At 38.8% G+C, this 15,628-nt stretch overlaps 1 protein-coding gene across 8 annotated transcripts in view; it reads right to left on the bottom strand.

The window, feature by feature from the left end:
• The window catches only part of ARHGAP24 (Rho GTPase activating protein 24), a 505,735-nt gene that overhangs the window by 56,300 nt on the left and 433,807 nt on the right, over positions 1 to 15,628 (bottom strand). For 7 of the 8 annotated variants that reach the window (XM_032633271.1, XM_032633274.1, XM_032633272.1 and 4 more), the window contains one exon: positions 14,365 to 14,487. In XM_032633271.1, the coding sequence (XP_032489162.1) occupies positions 14,365 to 14,487 (123 nt within the window). Of the gene's footprint in view, positions 1 to 7,258; positions 8,397 to 14,364; positions 14,488 to 15,628 lie in introns of those variants that run through there. The other variant, XM_032633277.1, reaches the window with a different exon arrangement.

The raw sequence follows: 15,628 nt of genomic DNA, 5'->3' as shown, positions 1-15,628 counted from the left end.
TTGGAATTTCTGCATATTTCCCCTGGAAGTACATTGATGGTGTCAAGAAGCATCACTCAGGACGTGACTTTCCACTAGGCTGAGAAAGTAAATCGCACAGGTAATTTTATTATATCTGTGGGAGGCTGTTTCAATTGGAGGGAGAGACAGGAGAGAGAAAAAAATATAAAGAAAATCTAAATATCTTCAGGATTTGTGAGGTTTCTCCTTTATGTGTGATTTATATACTCAATAGCTAGAGGCAGCCTGTGATGTTATTCAGTATGATCTAAAAAATATACTCAAATTCTACCCATCCTAAAAGATAAATAAATACACACTAAACATCTTTGTACTCTCTGTGCCTTGTCCCTTTATTCACTCTGCTCCTTGATTCCCAACTAAGTATAACTCTGGCTCCATTTCATCACTTTCTGTCTTCTTGTCAATCTGTTACAATGTGGCCTCTGACACCATCATTCCACTAAAAGAGCTTTTTCTATAATTACCAATAACTACCTAGTTGCCAAATCACTGACAGCCAAATTTATTTTTTGCATTACTTTATGGCTCACTCCCTTTAAATCTATCAATCTCACTCTTCTTCCTGACACTTCTCACACCTTACGTAATTCTTTCCTTCAAGAATACTCTTTTCAATCTTGATCCTCAATATTTCTTAAATGACTTTTATAGAGCTGGGTTCCCAAACCAGGCAAGTGCTGCCACAGTGATCTTCATCATATTTAAATCAGATTATGCCTCTCTTTGCTTCATTTCTTCCCATGGTGCCCCCTGGCCAACCAAACTCTTTTTCATGAAGTACAAATTCTCCACAATCTGATCTCTGCCTCTTCATCCACTATTCAAAGTACAAATGTTTAGGTAGCACCCTTTCTGTGCCAGGCACTGTGCCATATCCATGCTCATTACTGCTGCTTCCTCACAAACAACATACTCAATAACTATACTGAACTATTTGTTGTTTTCTATATGTATTATGACTTATTACATCTTCACATCTCCTTCTAGAAAGTAGGTCCTGATGTCATGAGCCAGCCTAGGAAAACTTATCCTGCAAGATTCAACTCGCATCATCTCCTGTGTTAAGTCCTTAGTAACATTCCCTCACCCCCATCCCAGACACAAAATTTGCTATTTTCTTCTTTGCTTTCTTAACATATTGCTTTGTAATTGTTTATTTAAATGCCTACCCATACTGGACTAGTCCCTCACCAGTCAAAAAAGATTGTACTTTCACAATTATTATAATAAAACGATTATTTTACATTTATTATTATTGTTATAAATGATATTGGATAACAATTTATACTGTATATTTATCCTATAAACTTAAAGGAGGTTTAGGTAAATTTCCAAAAGTACTGCAGACATAAGGACTGAACTGGAAACATGAAAGACTCCAAGGCTCATACTCCGTCTACCATAGTGTCACGGTCTGAATGTTTGTGTCCCTTCCAAACTCCTATGTTGAAAATCTAATGCCTATGGTAATGGTTTTAGGAGGTAGGGACTTTGAGAGGTGATTAGGTCATGAGGGCAGGGCCCTCATGAGTGGGATTAGTATCTTCATAAAAGGGACCCCAGAGAGCTCTCTCACTCCTTCCCTTTCAGCCGCTTGGGAATACAACAAGAAGTAGACAGTCTGCAACCCAGAAGAGGGCTCTCACCAGATCCCAACCATGCTGGCCTGATCTCAGTCTTTCAACCTCCAGAACCATGAGAAATAAATTCCTGTTGTTTAGAAGCTACCCAGTCTGTGGCATTTTGTTATAGCAGACTGAATGGATTAAGACACATAGGTAAACTCTCTTGCTCCCTGGAACTTAACACCAAAGTGGGTAAGGATTGAGTGTTCCATAAACATTTGTAGAATTAATGCATGCATTAAAATAAAATACTTCATCTCCTCAATTAGAGGAAATAAATGACTAACTCCAAGGTAAAATGAAACTTATCAAGACTTCTCAGGTTGTGGCACTGATTCCTATAAAAACGTGAAAACAAAAAAGTCTTTGATTTGTTGATGAAAAAGGCAGAAGTTAGATAACTTCTCGGTTACTACTTAAATTTTCTATTATCAGTTATTTTTCAGAGTTCCCTGTCCCTTCCGTGCCATAGATTACATGCTAAGTCATATAGAGAATTTGCTTTTACTTATCCTTCTGCTTACTACAACCCTGCTAACAGAATAAGTCACGGTGTCACCAGGATTGTAATAATATTCAATTAAAAATGAACATTTGCCCATGGTAAATGGACAAATAAAAATAAAAGATATCCAATTTAGTAAAGAACTAAGAAACAAAGACAGCCAAAGCTTACTTCAGTCTGTTACTAGCACTTTCTAAGCAGCCAACAAATCTTCTATGGATAGAAAACTTAATTCAAGAAGCTCAGAATCTATAATAACCAATGAATATATGGTAAAATCTTGACTCTCCGTAGTCAGACTGGAGAAAAATAAAGGCTTGAAAAAAATAAGCAAGTGTAATAATGTGATAATAGTGACCCAATAGCATTGGTCTTAGACCAGCAGAGTAATTATACTCACCATTTACATCCAGGTACCAAGCCATGCAATTTACATGTATTTTCTTATTTGACACTCACAAATATTCTGCAAGGACATCTCCCTTCTACAAATAGACTCAGAGATGCTAGGTGACTTGAAGTCACATATCTAGAAAGTGGTAGATCTGGGGTGTAAACACAGGTGTATATGACTCTAAAAGTCTTCCTTTTCCACTATGTTATGTTAATTCAATTCAGACATTTTTTTCCCATAGGGATGCTGACTACTCTTTTAGGATCATGTAAGAGAAAATGTCTTTCCATAAACTTCCAAAGACTCAATTTGATTTCATGTAGTTCAGATGAATCACTGCCTTTCCAGATGAGTCCATGGTGAGTCCTTTATTAATAAACTCCTCAGACTTCATATATAATTTGTTGTAGTGCTTATTACAGATTAATTACTTGTTTTATATGTTTCTTTATCTTCAAGGAATCTGTGAACTCATAGATTCCAGGAAACTTGTTTTGTTTGCCTTCTCATCCCCAAAATCACTTGGTAGATGCTCTGTAAGACTTTGACATGTGAATTAATGAGCTACTCATTTATAGCACCATTTAAAATTATATGGATTTGGATAGTAGCATTCTGTTGGACAAATCAATTTTGATAAATGTGACTACAACATATACAACATTAACTTTTTTATGCTTTAAGGTTAACCATCACTTAATGTACTAACATTTTCACTTATAAACATACCATCTGCATATACAGGGAAAAATAGGTTCTGAGGACAGATCAGAATACTTTAAATTACTTTAAAGAAAATGCTGGTGTTACCCACCACCTCTGTAAAGATATTCTATTTTAATTCACTACTGTCTCTGAACTAGCAGAAAAAGATAGGTAATAATACTATACATCACCAGCCTGCAATAGATCTTGAATCCTGGATTGAATAGACCTATTGCCATTTTTAACTTTGAGAAGAAATGAACAAATACAAATATATATTTCTTATCACAAATGTGCATAAAAGCACTTGAAAATAGCTATGAAGATAAGGTGACCAGGTGGCGGCATATAAGAAATATAGGGGCTATAGAGTAAAGAGTATAACAGGTGAACAGAGAAGCCTTGATGAAGAAATGAGAGCCAACAATGACTTGAAGACAGTGTAGAGTGTGGACAGACTGCAGAGGAGAGAGAGCATCACTGCAGAGGGGGCACTGAACAGAGCAAAGAGGTGTTACAGGAGATGGGTTCAGGGAGGAAGAGGGGATAGTCTGGGGAATTGGAAATAGTTGGAATTACTTAGAAGCCCTTGACAGTTGCATGAAATGGGACATCCTCTTGGGAGCAATAGGGACTCATGAAAAATTTCTAAGCCGTGGAACATTGCTTGTTAGTACTGTTTCAGGAATACCAACTGGACGATGCTTTACAAATGAACTGTGCTGCAGGAATTTGTGAACAATGTTGGTGAAAAGAGGTGAGGATGGATGCTGTCTTGAAGAGCCACTTCTAAAGTCAAAGTACCTTGTGTGCATAAAGCCATAAAGGCACAGACAACTAAGGTGATGGAAATAGAAATGGAGCTGAAAGTATATAAAGAAGGAAGAAGCAATGGGGCATGACCACTAAGTTACTGTCTAGGGGGGAAAAAAAAGCACTGGGGAATTAATGATTCTTTATCTCCAAGAAGAGCATGACTCAGGAAAAAGACAAGATAAAGTTAGGGTTTAAAATTTTACTTTAGTATGTTCTGTGATCACAACAATCTTAAACCAGCCAGACCATTCTGACTAGAAATTAACACTGACATCAGGACCCAAAGTGTTCCAAGTAATCAAAAGATTGATTAGGCTCTGTATAGTACATATTAGTCTTATGGAGGTAAAAAATATATAGTTTCAAAGGGTAAAGAACACATTGTAATCTTTATCTCACCAGAACATAAATCCAAAGCACCACTCTCCCCAGGGTCCTGCCTAATAGATGGTTCACAGTGCCTAGATTTTTAAAACCACTGAGAAAACATGTCCGAGACCTTTATTAGTAGCTAAACAAAGAAACAGAGGGCAGTAAAGGACAGAAGAGGTCTGTAAGAGAAAGGAACTCAGAGCAGTGAGTTCCAAACAGGCACAGCATGCAAGCTGCAATCCCACCAGGCCTCTGGAAACTTTAACTGAGCTCCCCTCTTCATTCTGAGGGCCATTCTGAAGTGCTGAGCTGCCTCTTCTGTCAGCCAACAGTAGTAAAAAACGTTTTAAATGTGGATCAGGAAAAGCAGACGTATTACCATTTTGCACTTCTTGGTGCTTTTCCATGCTTCCTGCACCCTCCCTTTTGCTTTCATTGAAAGGACTTCAGTGGATGCTCTCCAACAGGCTTGGGAGAGGAACTCAGAAATCCCTGTCCACTTCTGGAACTCCTGGAGCACCCAGGGGATTAAACAAAGCACTCTCGACAAACGACACTCTCTTCTTAAGGTAGCATGGTTTGGGAACCCGGGATTGAAAGAAAAGTTCATTCTTTTCAGTGCAGGACCTTGAATAAAGATCTAACACCCTGGGCTTCACACCGCCGCTGAAAACAACGGCTAGTGTGGCACAGAAACAGCCTCGCAGCCCAGCCTCAGCCTGGCGTCTTCCTTCCCAGAGCCTCACTGCCTAACTGTGGTTGAGCAGGGAGAGGGAACTTAACACAGCTGAATGCCCCCTGCACCTCCTCTCCTTTACGGTTCTGACAGTAACCAGAATGCAACTTTGTAAAATAAAAATCTGTTAATCCTTGACTCAAATGCTGAACATTCTTCAGATTACTAAGACTTTGCAGAGGCAAGGACAATAGTTTAAAAATAGCCCACAGGAGATGATAGATGGAAGCTGTTCCCCACTCTCTGGTTGCCATTTGCCAGCCCATGGAAATTTTCTTCTTCTTCTTTTTTTTTTTTTTTCAGCACTGCCTTCCCTCATTGATATTTAAGGAGAGAGGGAAGAGGACGTAACGAACAGCAGTGTTAGCCAGGGTTTTCAAAGACATGCTATATTCCAATATGGGAGGAGAGAAGGTGGAAAACGTAAAAAACACTTTGCTCTGCATTTCGAAGATAAATTAATTGTCCCCAGAACATTTCATGTTACAAATGAGCAGAAATAACCTAGAAAAGTAGACCTTCTCTACATGTTTGGATAAACCCAATTTAGTTGCTGAGTGGTGGGAGAACCAGAAGAGGGGATGTCCTTTAAGCAATTAATCCCTAGCCTTTTTCAGTTTCTCTCATTGCCAATTTCTCTATGAATGATGCAATCTTACAGTAACCATGAAATCTCTAAAAATCTATAAAACATGAGAAACATATCTCTCATTTAATTATCTTTGTGGATGAGAGAGGAATATAAAGTAACACCTGAATTCCTTGCTTATAATATATGATAACTCCTTGCTTATAATATATAATAATGATCATAGCCAGATATTAACTGCTCAAAGGAAAAGACTCAGAAGGAGCAAGGTTTAGTTTTAAAAAGTTCCCACTATATCTTGCTTTAAATATACGGTTTTTCTTCTCTTCTATTTTTTGTTGATTACTAGATAGAGAATGTTGATTAATAGGTGGCAAATTAAAGAAAAAAGGGAGAAAGAACAACCTTAGATGGGACTCAAGTCAGCTCCTGATTAAGTTATTAGGTTACAGTACATGACTTTAAAATTATAATTACCTAGTTCCAATTTAAATAATCATTTGATTTAATTATTCCCATTTTAAAACAAAAGGCCATTTTAAAGTATGTTGATACAGAAACATTTTATAGAAATACTTCATTTTACCTATGTTGTACCCTTTAACTCCCCCTACACAAATCAATTCTGAAATACTTAGTTTCTTTCTTTTTTTTTTTGCGGTACGCGGGCCTCTCACTGTTGTGGCCTCTCCCGTTGCAGAGCACAGGCTCTGGACACGCAGGCTCAGCGACCATGGCTCACAGGCACAGCCGCTCCGCGGCAGGTGGAATCTTCCCAGACCGGGACACGAACCCGTGTCCCCTGCATCGGCAGGCGGACTCTCAACCACTGCGCCACCAGGGAAGCCCTGAAATACTTAGTTTCTTTTATTGATCCTAAGCTTATATTTTCCCACCCCTTGTTCCTGATCCTTCATATCTTTGCCCTCTCCCAGTGCCACCTTATGATATATTTGGAAAGCCAAGGTGACTCCTATTTCTTATCAGTGTTAATCAATATGGTTCAAAGCCTCCTGAAAAGGGGTCACTACAGATAATCCGATTATTACAATTTTCTCAGTAGGGGAGGAGAGGCAAACGCAGGCAGCCAGAACCAAACCGATGTGATGGGAGCGCTGAACGGGGACTTGAGAGGGACTCAGTTCAAGGCGGGAACAGCATGGCTGCTTGATTTGAGTCTGGGAACAGCCCAAGGTAGTCTCGGCCCCTCCCTTTGGCATGGTCCGGCCAGCTTGTTTGTTCTCCAGCAGTCAAGGTGATCCCTTTAGGACCACCGTTCTTTAAGCCCCGCCCACCTGGCCCATTCACAGGCAGTAATAAACAGATCAATAGGAACCTCGAGAAATAAGTATAGACAAGCAAAACCACACATAAACCATTCTCGTACAGTTTTAAGCTCTTGGCTTCCAAACTCCCACTTTATCTGAGCGTAAACTGACCTTAAAGCAGTAGAAAGATATTTTAAAAGGACATGAACATATTATGTACCTACCTTTCCGAAAACTAAAACACCGTTTAATTCTTCTGTATGTAGTTTTAGGAATGAAAGGAGTAGACGCCAAGGCACCTGAGGGGCGCCCCCCAGTACTTCTGTCTTCAGGCATCATACAGCCCCCAAATTCTGAACCCGTTTCTGGCTCCCTTTAAAACCTGTCTCTCTGTGATATCGGGATCCCACAGCTACTCCTTCTCATGTTTGTTTATTTGTTGAAGTGCTGTTTCCTAGAACTTGAAGATTTTGATAATCCAGGTCCTGAATCAGGGATAAGTTACCACCTCTCATTTACTTCTTTTTGGCAAAAAAGTTCCTTTTTTCTTGCCTAATCCCGGGAGTTTTTGAGGTTTTTTTAATTACTTTTTTTTCTGCAGACATTCCAAAATGTCACAGTAAAAAGAACCACAGCAAGCAAGCGGCACCTCCCATTCCAACAGCAGACTTTTCTTTCTTTTTTTTTTTTTTTTTTTTTTTTTTTTTATTAAGAACTGTCTTCTCAGCTGGAACTGGGGGGACTGAGATTCTCTGGAAAGGTCAGCAAATAGCCGTGAGCAGGGGAAAGAGGAACAATGACCAAAAGGCCTCTGAGTGATATTTCAGTACTGTCCTTGCTGGCTCCTTTTATCTGAGCAAAAGGGGAGGCAGATAATGGCATCTTCTCCAGAAAGCATTTCGGTGCATGACAGATTCTTTTCAAAGAACTCCCCTGTTCCTTTTATAGCACCCCTCAGCCTTTGATGCTCTCTGCGGGCTTCTCCCTTCGGTCTTCAAACTCCCGGGGCTCCCGAGGGAATCGCCACGTCAGAACAGTCCAGTGCCCGTTCCGGGAGAGGCTCCTCCTCGGATCCGTGTAGGAAGCAGCTCTGCAGGGAGTTTCTCCCCCGCTAGTCCAGTTCCTGCTCCCCTTTTCTCAAAGAGAGCTGGGCGGGAGCTGGCAGGGCTGCAGCTGCCTCGTCACCACGCTGTGGCTGCGGCTGCCTTCAGTGCCCGCCGGTCACATGCAGCAGGTGCAGTCACAACAGTGTGAGGGGAGCAGGGAGAGTGCCCCGCGGCCGCCTGAACCCCTTGTTTCTTCCTTTGCCTTTACAGTGACTCCCTTGCCGGCTCTGGTCTTGTACATACCTTTACAGCTGGCTGCCTCAGTCCCTCCAGAAACCAAACAGCCCCAAACCAGCCCCGAGGGGGTCAACTTTTTGCCCCTTCCTTTCTGCATTTATTCTCTTCCTATACAAGACTTTTTTTTTCAGATACTTTGCAACTGAATCTATTTGTGAGTGCTGATGTAAATGTGCATATCGTTAAAACATATGTGTGTGAAATAGAAAACTGTTCAAAATTTAGCAGCAAAGATTCTGCAGGCATAACCACAAAACAAGTTAACTCATATGTGTGTGTGTTTATACATTTTTATACATATGTATTTGTCTGGCTATGGCTTTCGAACCAATCCTGCTTTCATCTTCTCCCCTGATCGTGCATGCACCCGCTGCACCCCAGCCCCTATGTCTACCAACACCCTTGGTCCCAGTCACTGAACAATTTACTCACTGGGTTAATCATTCATCCACCTGGCTGTTCCATGAGCACATTTGGAATGCTAGTGCTTTAACCCCAACTGACCCCTAAGGCCTCTGGGTACCTTCCTAGCTATTTAGCAGGAGCATTATAAAAGCTGTGAAGAGTATTAAAAAGATACTCCCTTTAGAAACATCATTACTCTGACTAGCATGCCCAGATAGGTAAAATTTTGTCACTGAGGGAATCATTATTATTTCTGCCCCATGGTTCGACCATTGTTTTTGCTTTCTGTGTCACAGCAGGCTGCTAGGAAAATAAGGAACTGTGAAGTATAACTCAGTCCCACCAAGACAGTGGCAGCGCTGGACAAGAGGCACCTTGGCCCACTGAAAACATCACTTCTCTGAGCACTGGTATGGAGGGAACACATGTGATCGCAGGACTTTGGAGTTGGAATGAATCTTAGTTAAAAGAGTTTTGTCCAACGTTATTTCACAAGTGAGGAACCTAAAGGTGAGGGGGTAATATCACTTACCACAGATCACACAGTGGTCTGTGTCAGGGGCAAGACCACACAGCTTCTTAATTAACCACTGCTTGCCCATGTGCTAATTACTCATCATGAGGATTATTCACATTCAGTATTTTTACTGCCTTGGTAAGTCTCTGACTCAACTCTTTTCATAAGGAGACAGAAATATACAGGAAGGACCTGATTTTGTTAGCAGCTAAAGTTAGGCTATGCCCTCAGATCTAATGAACAATTAATGAATTTTCACCCTCCCCAGATCCCGGACTGGGTACTTCCATATACACTGCCTCAAAAACAATCCAACAGAAGCCCAGTGAAAAAGACAAGAATAACCCAAACAAACAAAAACAGAACCCTAAACGTTTCCAAAGTTAAATACATGTTTTGACATCCCAACTTCTGGATTGGACTTTTAAGCAGAAACCATGTGCTTCTCAGCATCATTAATAAGGAAGCATCTGTTTACAGGGGGGTTAATCAGATAAATGAAAGTTGAGGTATCTAGATTCAATACTGAACTAAGTTATCAGGCTTGGTTGTTAAGAGAGGGTGTCTACATTTTTCATTTCCCCTGGTTCCCCTCCTTCATCTGAGTATTTGTAGTAACTTTGGTTTTTTTCATAAAAAGAAATATCAAAGCCCTATATTTTATGATTTCACTTAACAGTTTTTAATTTCTAAATATTGAAAAACTAAGCAAACTCCTCAGGTGTCACCTATGTTTTAATCAAATGTCTAATATTGAAATGGTAAAGAGGGAATATCTTACATGTATAAACAACCTGAATAAGCTTCAGTGCCTCATGAAAAACTTTAACTATTTAGAAACACAGGTTGTAGAACTGCAATATAGACAATGAAATGCCCTCTCTACAATAAACACATTTAAAATGTATCCGGAGGTGGTATACAGAGCTTGATAAATCAGGATGAAAAGTCACCTTCCAAATGTCTTTACAGATGCCATTTAATCAACAACCACAACAATCTCTGAGCAGTGGGAAGGAGGTTGGAAGCCAATAGGTTTTTATTTAGGATTAACTGTCTTGGATTCTATGACTAAGATAGGAAGGGGAAATGTATTCTCTAATGAAAAGCAATTATGACAGTTCAGGAGTTTTTTAGCAGCTTTACTGAGATATAATTCACATATCATAGAATTCCCCTGTTTAAAGTGTACAATTCAATAGTTTTTAATATACTCAGATATATGCAACGGTCATCACAGTTAATTTTAGAACATTTTATCATCTAAAAAAAGATCTCATATGTTTTGGCTACCAACCCACTGCAAACTCCTTATTTTCCCATCTCAGTCCTAAGCAATCACAAATCTACTTTCTGTCTCTATGGATTTCTCTGTTCTGTACTTTCTTATAAATAGAACGATATATATATATCGATACATATATATATATATATATATATATATATATATATATAGTCTTTTCTGACTGGCTTCTTCCATCTAGCACAATGTTTTCAACGTTCATTCACGTTGTAGCATGCATCAATACCTCATTCTTTTTATGGCTGAACAATCCATTGTATGACTATACCACTTTCTGTGTATCTATTTGTCCATTGATGGACATTTGGGTGTTTCTACTTATTGGCATTTAGGAATAATGCTGCTATAAATATTGATGTGCAAGTTTCTGTGTGGACATACATTTATCATTTCTCTTGGGTATATACCTAAAAGTGCAAATGTTGGGTCATATGGTAGCTCTATGTTTAATCATCTGAGGAACTGTCAGACTGTTTTCTAAAACAGCTACATTTAAATTCCCATTACCAATATGGGGGGGGCGTTCAATTTCTCCACATCCTTGCCAATACTTGTTATTACGGAACTGTTTGATTCTAGCAATCCTAGTGTGTATGAAAGAAATGGTATCTCACTGTGCTTTTGATTTGTATTTCCCTGATGGCTAATAACGCTGAGCATCTTTTCATGTGCTTATTGGCTATTTGTATATTTTCCTTACAGAAATGTTTATTCAGATTCTTTGCCCATTTTTAAATTGATTCTAATTGGGTCAAAATTTTGATTTGTCTTTATTTTTGAGTTGTTAGTTATTTACATATTATGGGTAGAAGTCCAAAATCAGACATATGATCTGGACATACTTTCCTCCCATTCAATGGGCTGTCTTTTCACTTTCTTGATGGTATTAATTCAGATATTTTTGAAGAACTCAACTATATTCATCCTACTTGTCAACTTTTAAACACTTTTGTTTTTCATATACTGAAGAATATACTATCAATAAGGCATGGACTTGTAATTGTGGGTTTTTCACTACCATAGTAGAAGTAATAGATCAAGCTATTGTACAATAAAGCAGGAAGAAGCTCACAGTGAAAACACACGAGTTTTCTTCCTACTTATGTTACTCACAGTATGACACTTGGCAAGTCATTCATTCTCTCTGGGTCTTAATGACCTATTCTACAAAATGTGAGGCTGAACTAATTGAGTGGTTTTAAAATATTCTTGGGGAGGGGGAAGGGTAAGCTGGGACAAAGTGAGAGAGTGGCATGGACATATATACATTACCAAATGTAAAATCGATAGCTAGTGGGAAGCAGCCGCATAGCACAGGGAGATCAGCTCGGTGCTTTGTGCCCACCTAGAGGGGTGGGATAGGGAGGGTGGGAGGGAGGGAGATGCAAGAGGGAGGAGATATGGGGATATACGTATATGTATAGCTGATTCACTTTGTTATACAGCAGAAATTAACACACCATTGTAAAGCAATGATACTCCAATAAAGATGTTAAAAAATAAATAAATAAAATTAAAGTAAAATATTCTTAATTGGTGAAAAACTTATTTTTAATGAAATACTAAATAGAACCCCAATATATAAATAAAATGTTCCTCAGTCATATAAATTTATCGTTTACAACTCAAATTTGTAACATTTCTTTAAAATTCAATCAGTAAGTATAGAGGGGCTATATTAATACAAACATTTGAAACATGAGATTATGGGTGACGTTTGCAATTTTCTATCAGGGTCAGCATTCGGTTTGGTTGTGTATTCTCTAACAACTTTAGGAAATTCCGATATCAGATGAATTACAAAAGATTTCTTGCAAGTTGAATGAGTACTTTAAGAGCTTGCCTTACAATCTCATTAACACTCTTCAATTAAAGCAAAGAGGGCAGGAGAAGATTTATTCTTCAGGGTATTGTTTCTGTTGTAAGTGCTGTATGCTAAAGTATATCTCTTTAAAAGTAAATTTGAATCAGGCATTTGCAAAATCCCTGAAGCACATTCTGCAGGATAAAGTATACAAATCAATCAGCTACTAGAGTATTCCTTCCAGGTTCATAAATTTGAAGGTTAACACATAGATCCCACTAGGATCACCTGTGATACTCCTGGGCTGATAGGACCTCCTGTGGCCACTGATTTGGTGAAGTAAACTGGATCTCATTCATTTTTCTTGAGAAAAGGACAGATGGAAGAGGAGGAATGGGAGAAAATAATCCTTGATAGAAATAATCCTCCAACAAAAGTACCACTTTCAGCAGATATTAAGAATCTTCCTGAACTCAGGAGCCTCAGAAACCTGATAATGGAGGGGAAACAGGAAATTTGAAAAGACATATCCTTAGGCTTGCCCAAAAATCCTTGACCCTGAGGGTAGCAGAAGACCTCTCGCAGCTGAGTATGTATCTCTCATGAATAGTCATGATGAAGACCCCTCTGCTAAGGCACTGGGATGGGATCTCAGTCCACCGGCCTCTTCAAACATTTTGAAGTCACTTACTAGTCATTTTAGTATATGAATAGGGCGACCATACAAATTGTCACCCAAACTAGAACACCGTGAGAGTGAGAGGTAGCACTGTCAATAATTAGCCTGGGACGACAGTAGTAAACTACACTGTTACCAGGCAAACTGGGATGAATGGTCACCCAGGTTAGGAACCTCCCCCTTCCCCAAGAGGAGATCCTGCTAAAGGACAGGCAGTTTGCAGACATGTACCACTACTCTTGTAAAATATCAACATGTCTTCCATGAATCTTTACTATTTTAAGTTTAACTTAACTTTTCAACTTTTTAAACTAAGTTTTGAAGTTATTCTAAAATGTAAAGAGGTCAGTCAGCTTAAGAAACATCGGATATGTTAAGGGAAAAAAAATTCACTTCTGAATTCAGGGGGCTGACAATATGCAAAAGAGAATATAAAATAAATATGAAAGTTCTAATTGCTTTAATAGATATGAATTTGATTTATATCATTTATTTTAACTACATCAACATAAAATAACTAGGCTTTACATTCTTGGAAATACATGTTGGTTATAGATGAATATTTTGGGGTCCTTATCTGTTTGGTTCCATTTATTGGATTTTTCTTTAAATATGTTTTCTGTTTATATCACTCTATATTACTTGATAGAAAAGATCACATCTTTTATCCTTCCTTCTTCCTTTTAGCTCTATTCATAGCACCATGTAGCTTATTCTTCACATGATATATTCTCTACACTGTATTAGCTAACAATTTTAAAAGAAACTTATTATCAAATCCACAAATACTTTCCTGATTGCAAAGTTGCAAAGCTTTTTTTTTTTTTTGTCACTCTGATTACCAGCATATTTTCATCCAATGCTTTGCCACTCCTCTTTGATACCACTGAGCATCTGAGGGCTGAAATCTCTTCCAAAACTAATAGTCAAAATGTTTTTTTGCCCTGTATCTACAGGTTATTAACTAATCTACATTTATGATATGAGGCTCATAACTATGTATTGTTAGTAAAATGGAACATCCAAGATAAAAGAAAAATATTATCCCTTTTTATAATTCAAAATATTTGTGGAAGAAGTTTGGTTATTAATGATATTTGATTTAAATTGAACTTCTAGGAGTTACTTAGATATGTGTCTACAAATAAATTAGTAGTTTACTATTTATTTTAACATTCTCCATTTGAAAGTAGGTGCTGATAGTGACATGGGCTGGGGGAAAAGGATGAACAATTTTGGCCTACCTTTCTGTTTTTCCATGATTTTAAAATACACTCACCTCCTCCAAACGGTCCCCATATGACTCGGCGGATGGACTTGACCCAGTCTTCCATATCATTCTGGGTGCTCGCCATAAGGAGGTAGCTCTCATGATTTGCTGTCATCCGATCTCGATCGCCTCCTGTAAGAAGACAGGAACATTAACACATGAGTATGTCCTCAGCGGAAGATTCCCCATCAGCAGCCTCCTAGTCAATCCCTGAAATATAAACTGTACCTAATGCAGCTAGCACTAGGTTCTACCCAATGAATCAGAAATATTTACCATGGTTTCATCATGGGAAAAAAAAAAAATCTGCTTAGAAGGGAAAGGCTCTTATGTTTCCAAGAGAAAGCCAGCAAACAAATGTCATTCCCCAAACAAAGCCTAGCTTTTTGTCCTAGCAACAACCCATAGGCCTGTATTAACTCATAATCCAATCTATTCACACCGTACTGCTGAATAGGGAAAAATAGCAAAAACAAAATGAAAGATGGAGAAATGGTCCGCAGAGCCTGAGTTTTCATTCCAAGCAAGCGCAGAACAGTCTGAGTCTGCTCAGCGCACACAGTGAGGCCACCGGGCACATCATGGTTGAGTACGAGTCCCAGGAAAGGGAAAAGAGCCACATGTGAGAATCTGCCCCAGAGGTCCTCCTCTGTGCTCTGTCCTGGAAGGGGAGCCTCTTAACCCAAATCATACCTTCAGGGGAACACACAGAAGAAGACACAAGCCTGGCCAGTCTCAACGGCCAAATTAACACCCCAGATGGCCCTGCCACCTAAGGGTTAGCTTTAGGAAACCCCAGCAGTACCTCCTTGCTTGCTGGTTTCTCTTATCAGCCCCGCTCCCCGCCCCCTCACTGGTCGAAAACAACTCATACACTTTCAAGCCTTTATAATTTCTAAAATCAACTTTGAAATGCTGGAGATCTATAAAGCATTTTTATGCTTAAAGGAGCATTTCTGAAAACAAGTATCAGTGACTGCACTGCTTCATTCTCTTTGAAAAAACTAGTGTGGTTCACAGAAAGAATAATTAAGAAAATGGACCATTAAGTATTATTTAACTGAATTCTGATAATATTTCAGCATTATACTGACTGCTAAGGTGCTCAAATAATCTATGAACAATTTAATTTTCACTAAGTGCTGTAAACTTGCAGCCTTGGGTTAGACTAATTCATATCGAAGTATTTTGTTTGTTTAAGACATTGTCGTTGTTTGTTTTTAAGTGGATCAGAACAGATGCCAACTGTTCTAATTCACAGCCCTTCAGTTCT

This window comes from Phocoena sinus, chromosome 5 (assembly GCF_008692025.1).
Source record: "Phocoena sinus isolate mPhoSin1 chromosome 5, mPhoSin1.pri, whole genome shotgun sequence".
Lineage (NCBI taxonomy): Eukaryota > Metazoa > Chordata > Mammalia > Artiodactyla > Phocoenidae > Phocoena > Phocoena sinus.
This window is presented reverse-complemented; position numbering and strand designations above follow the sequence as displayed.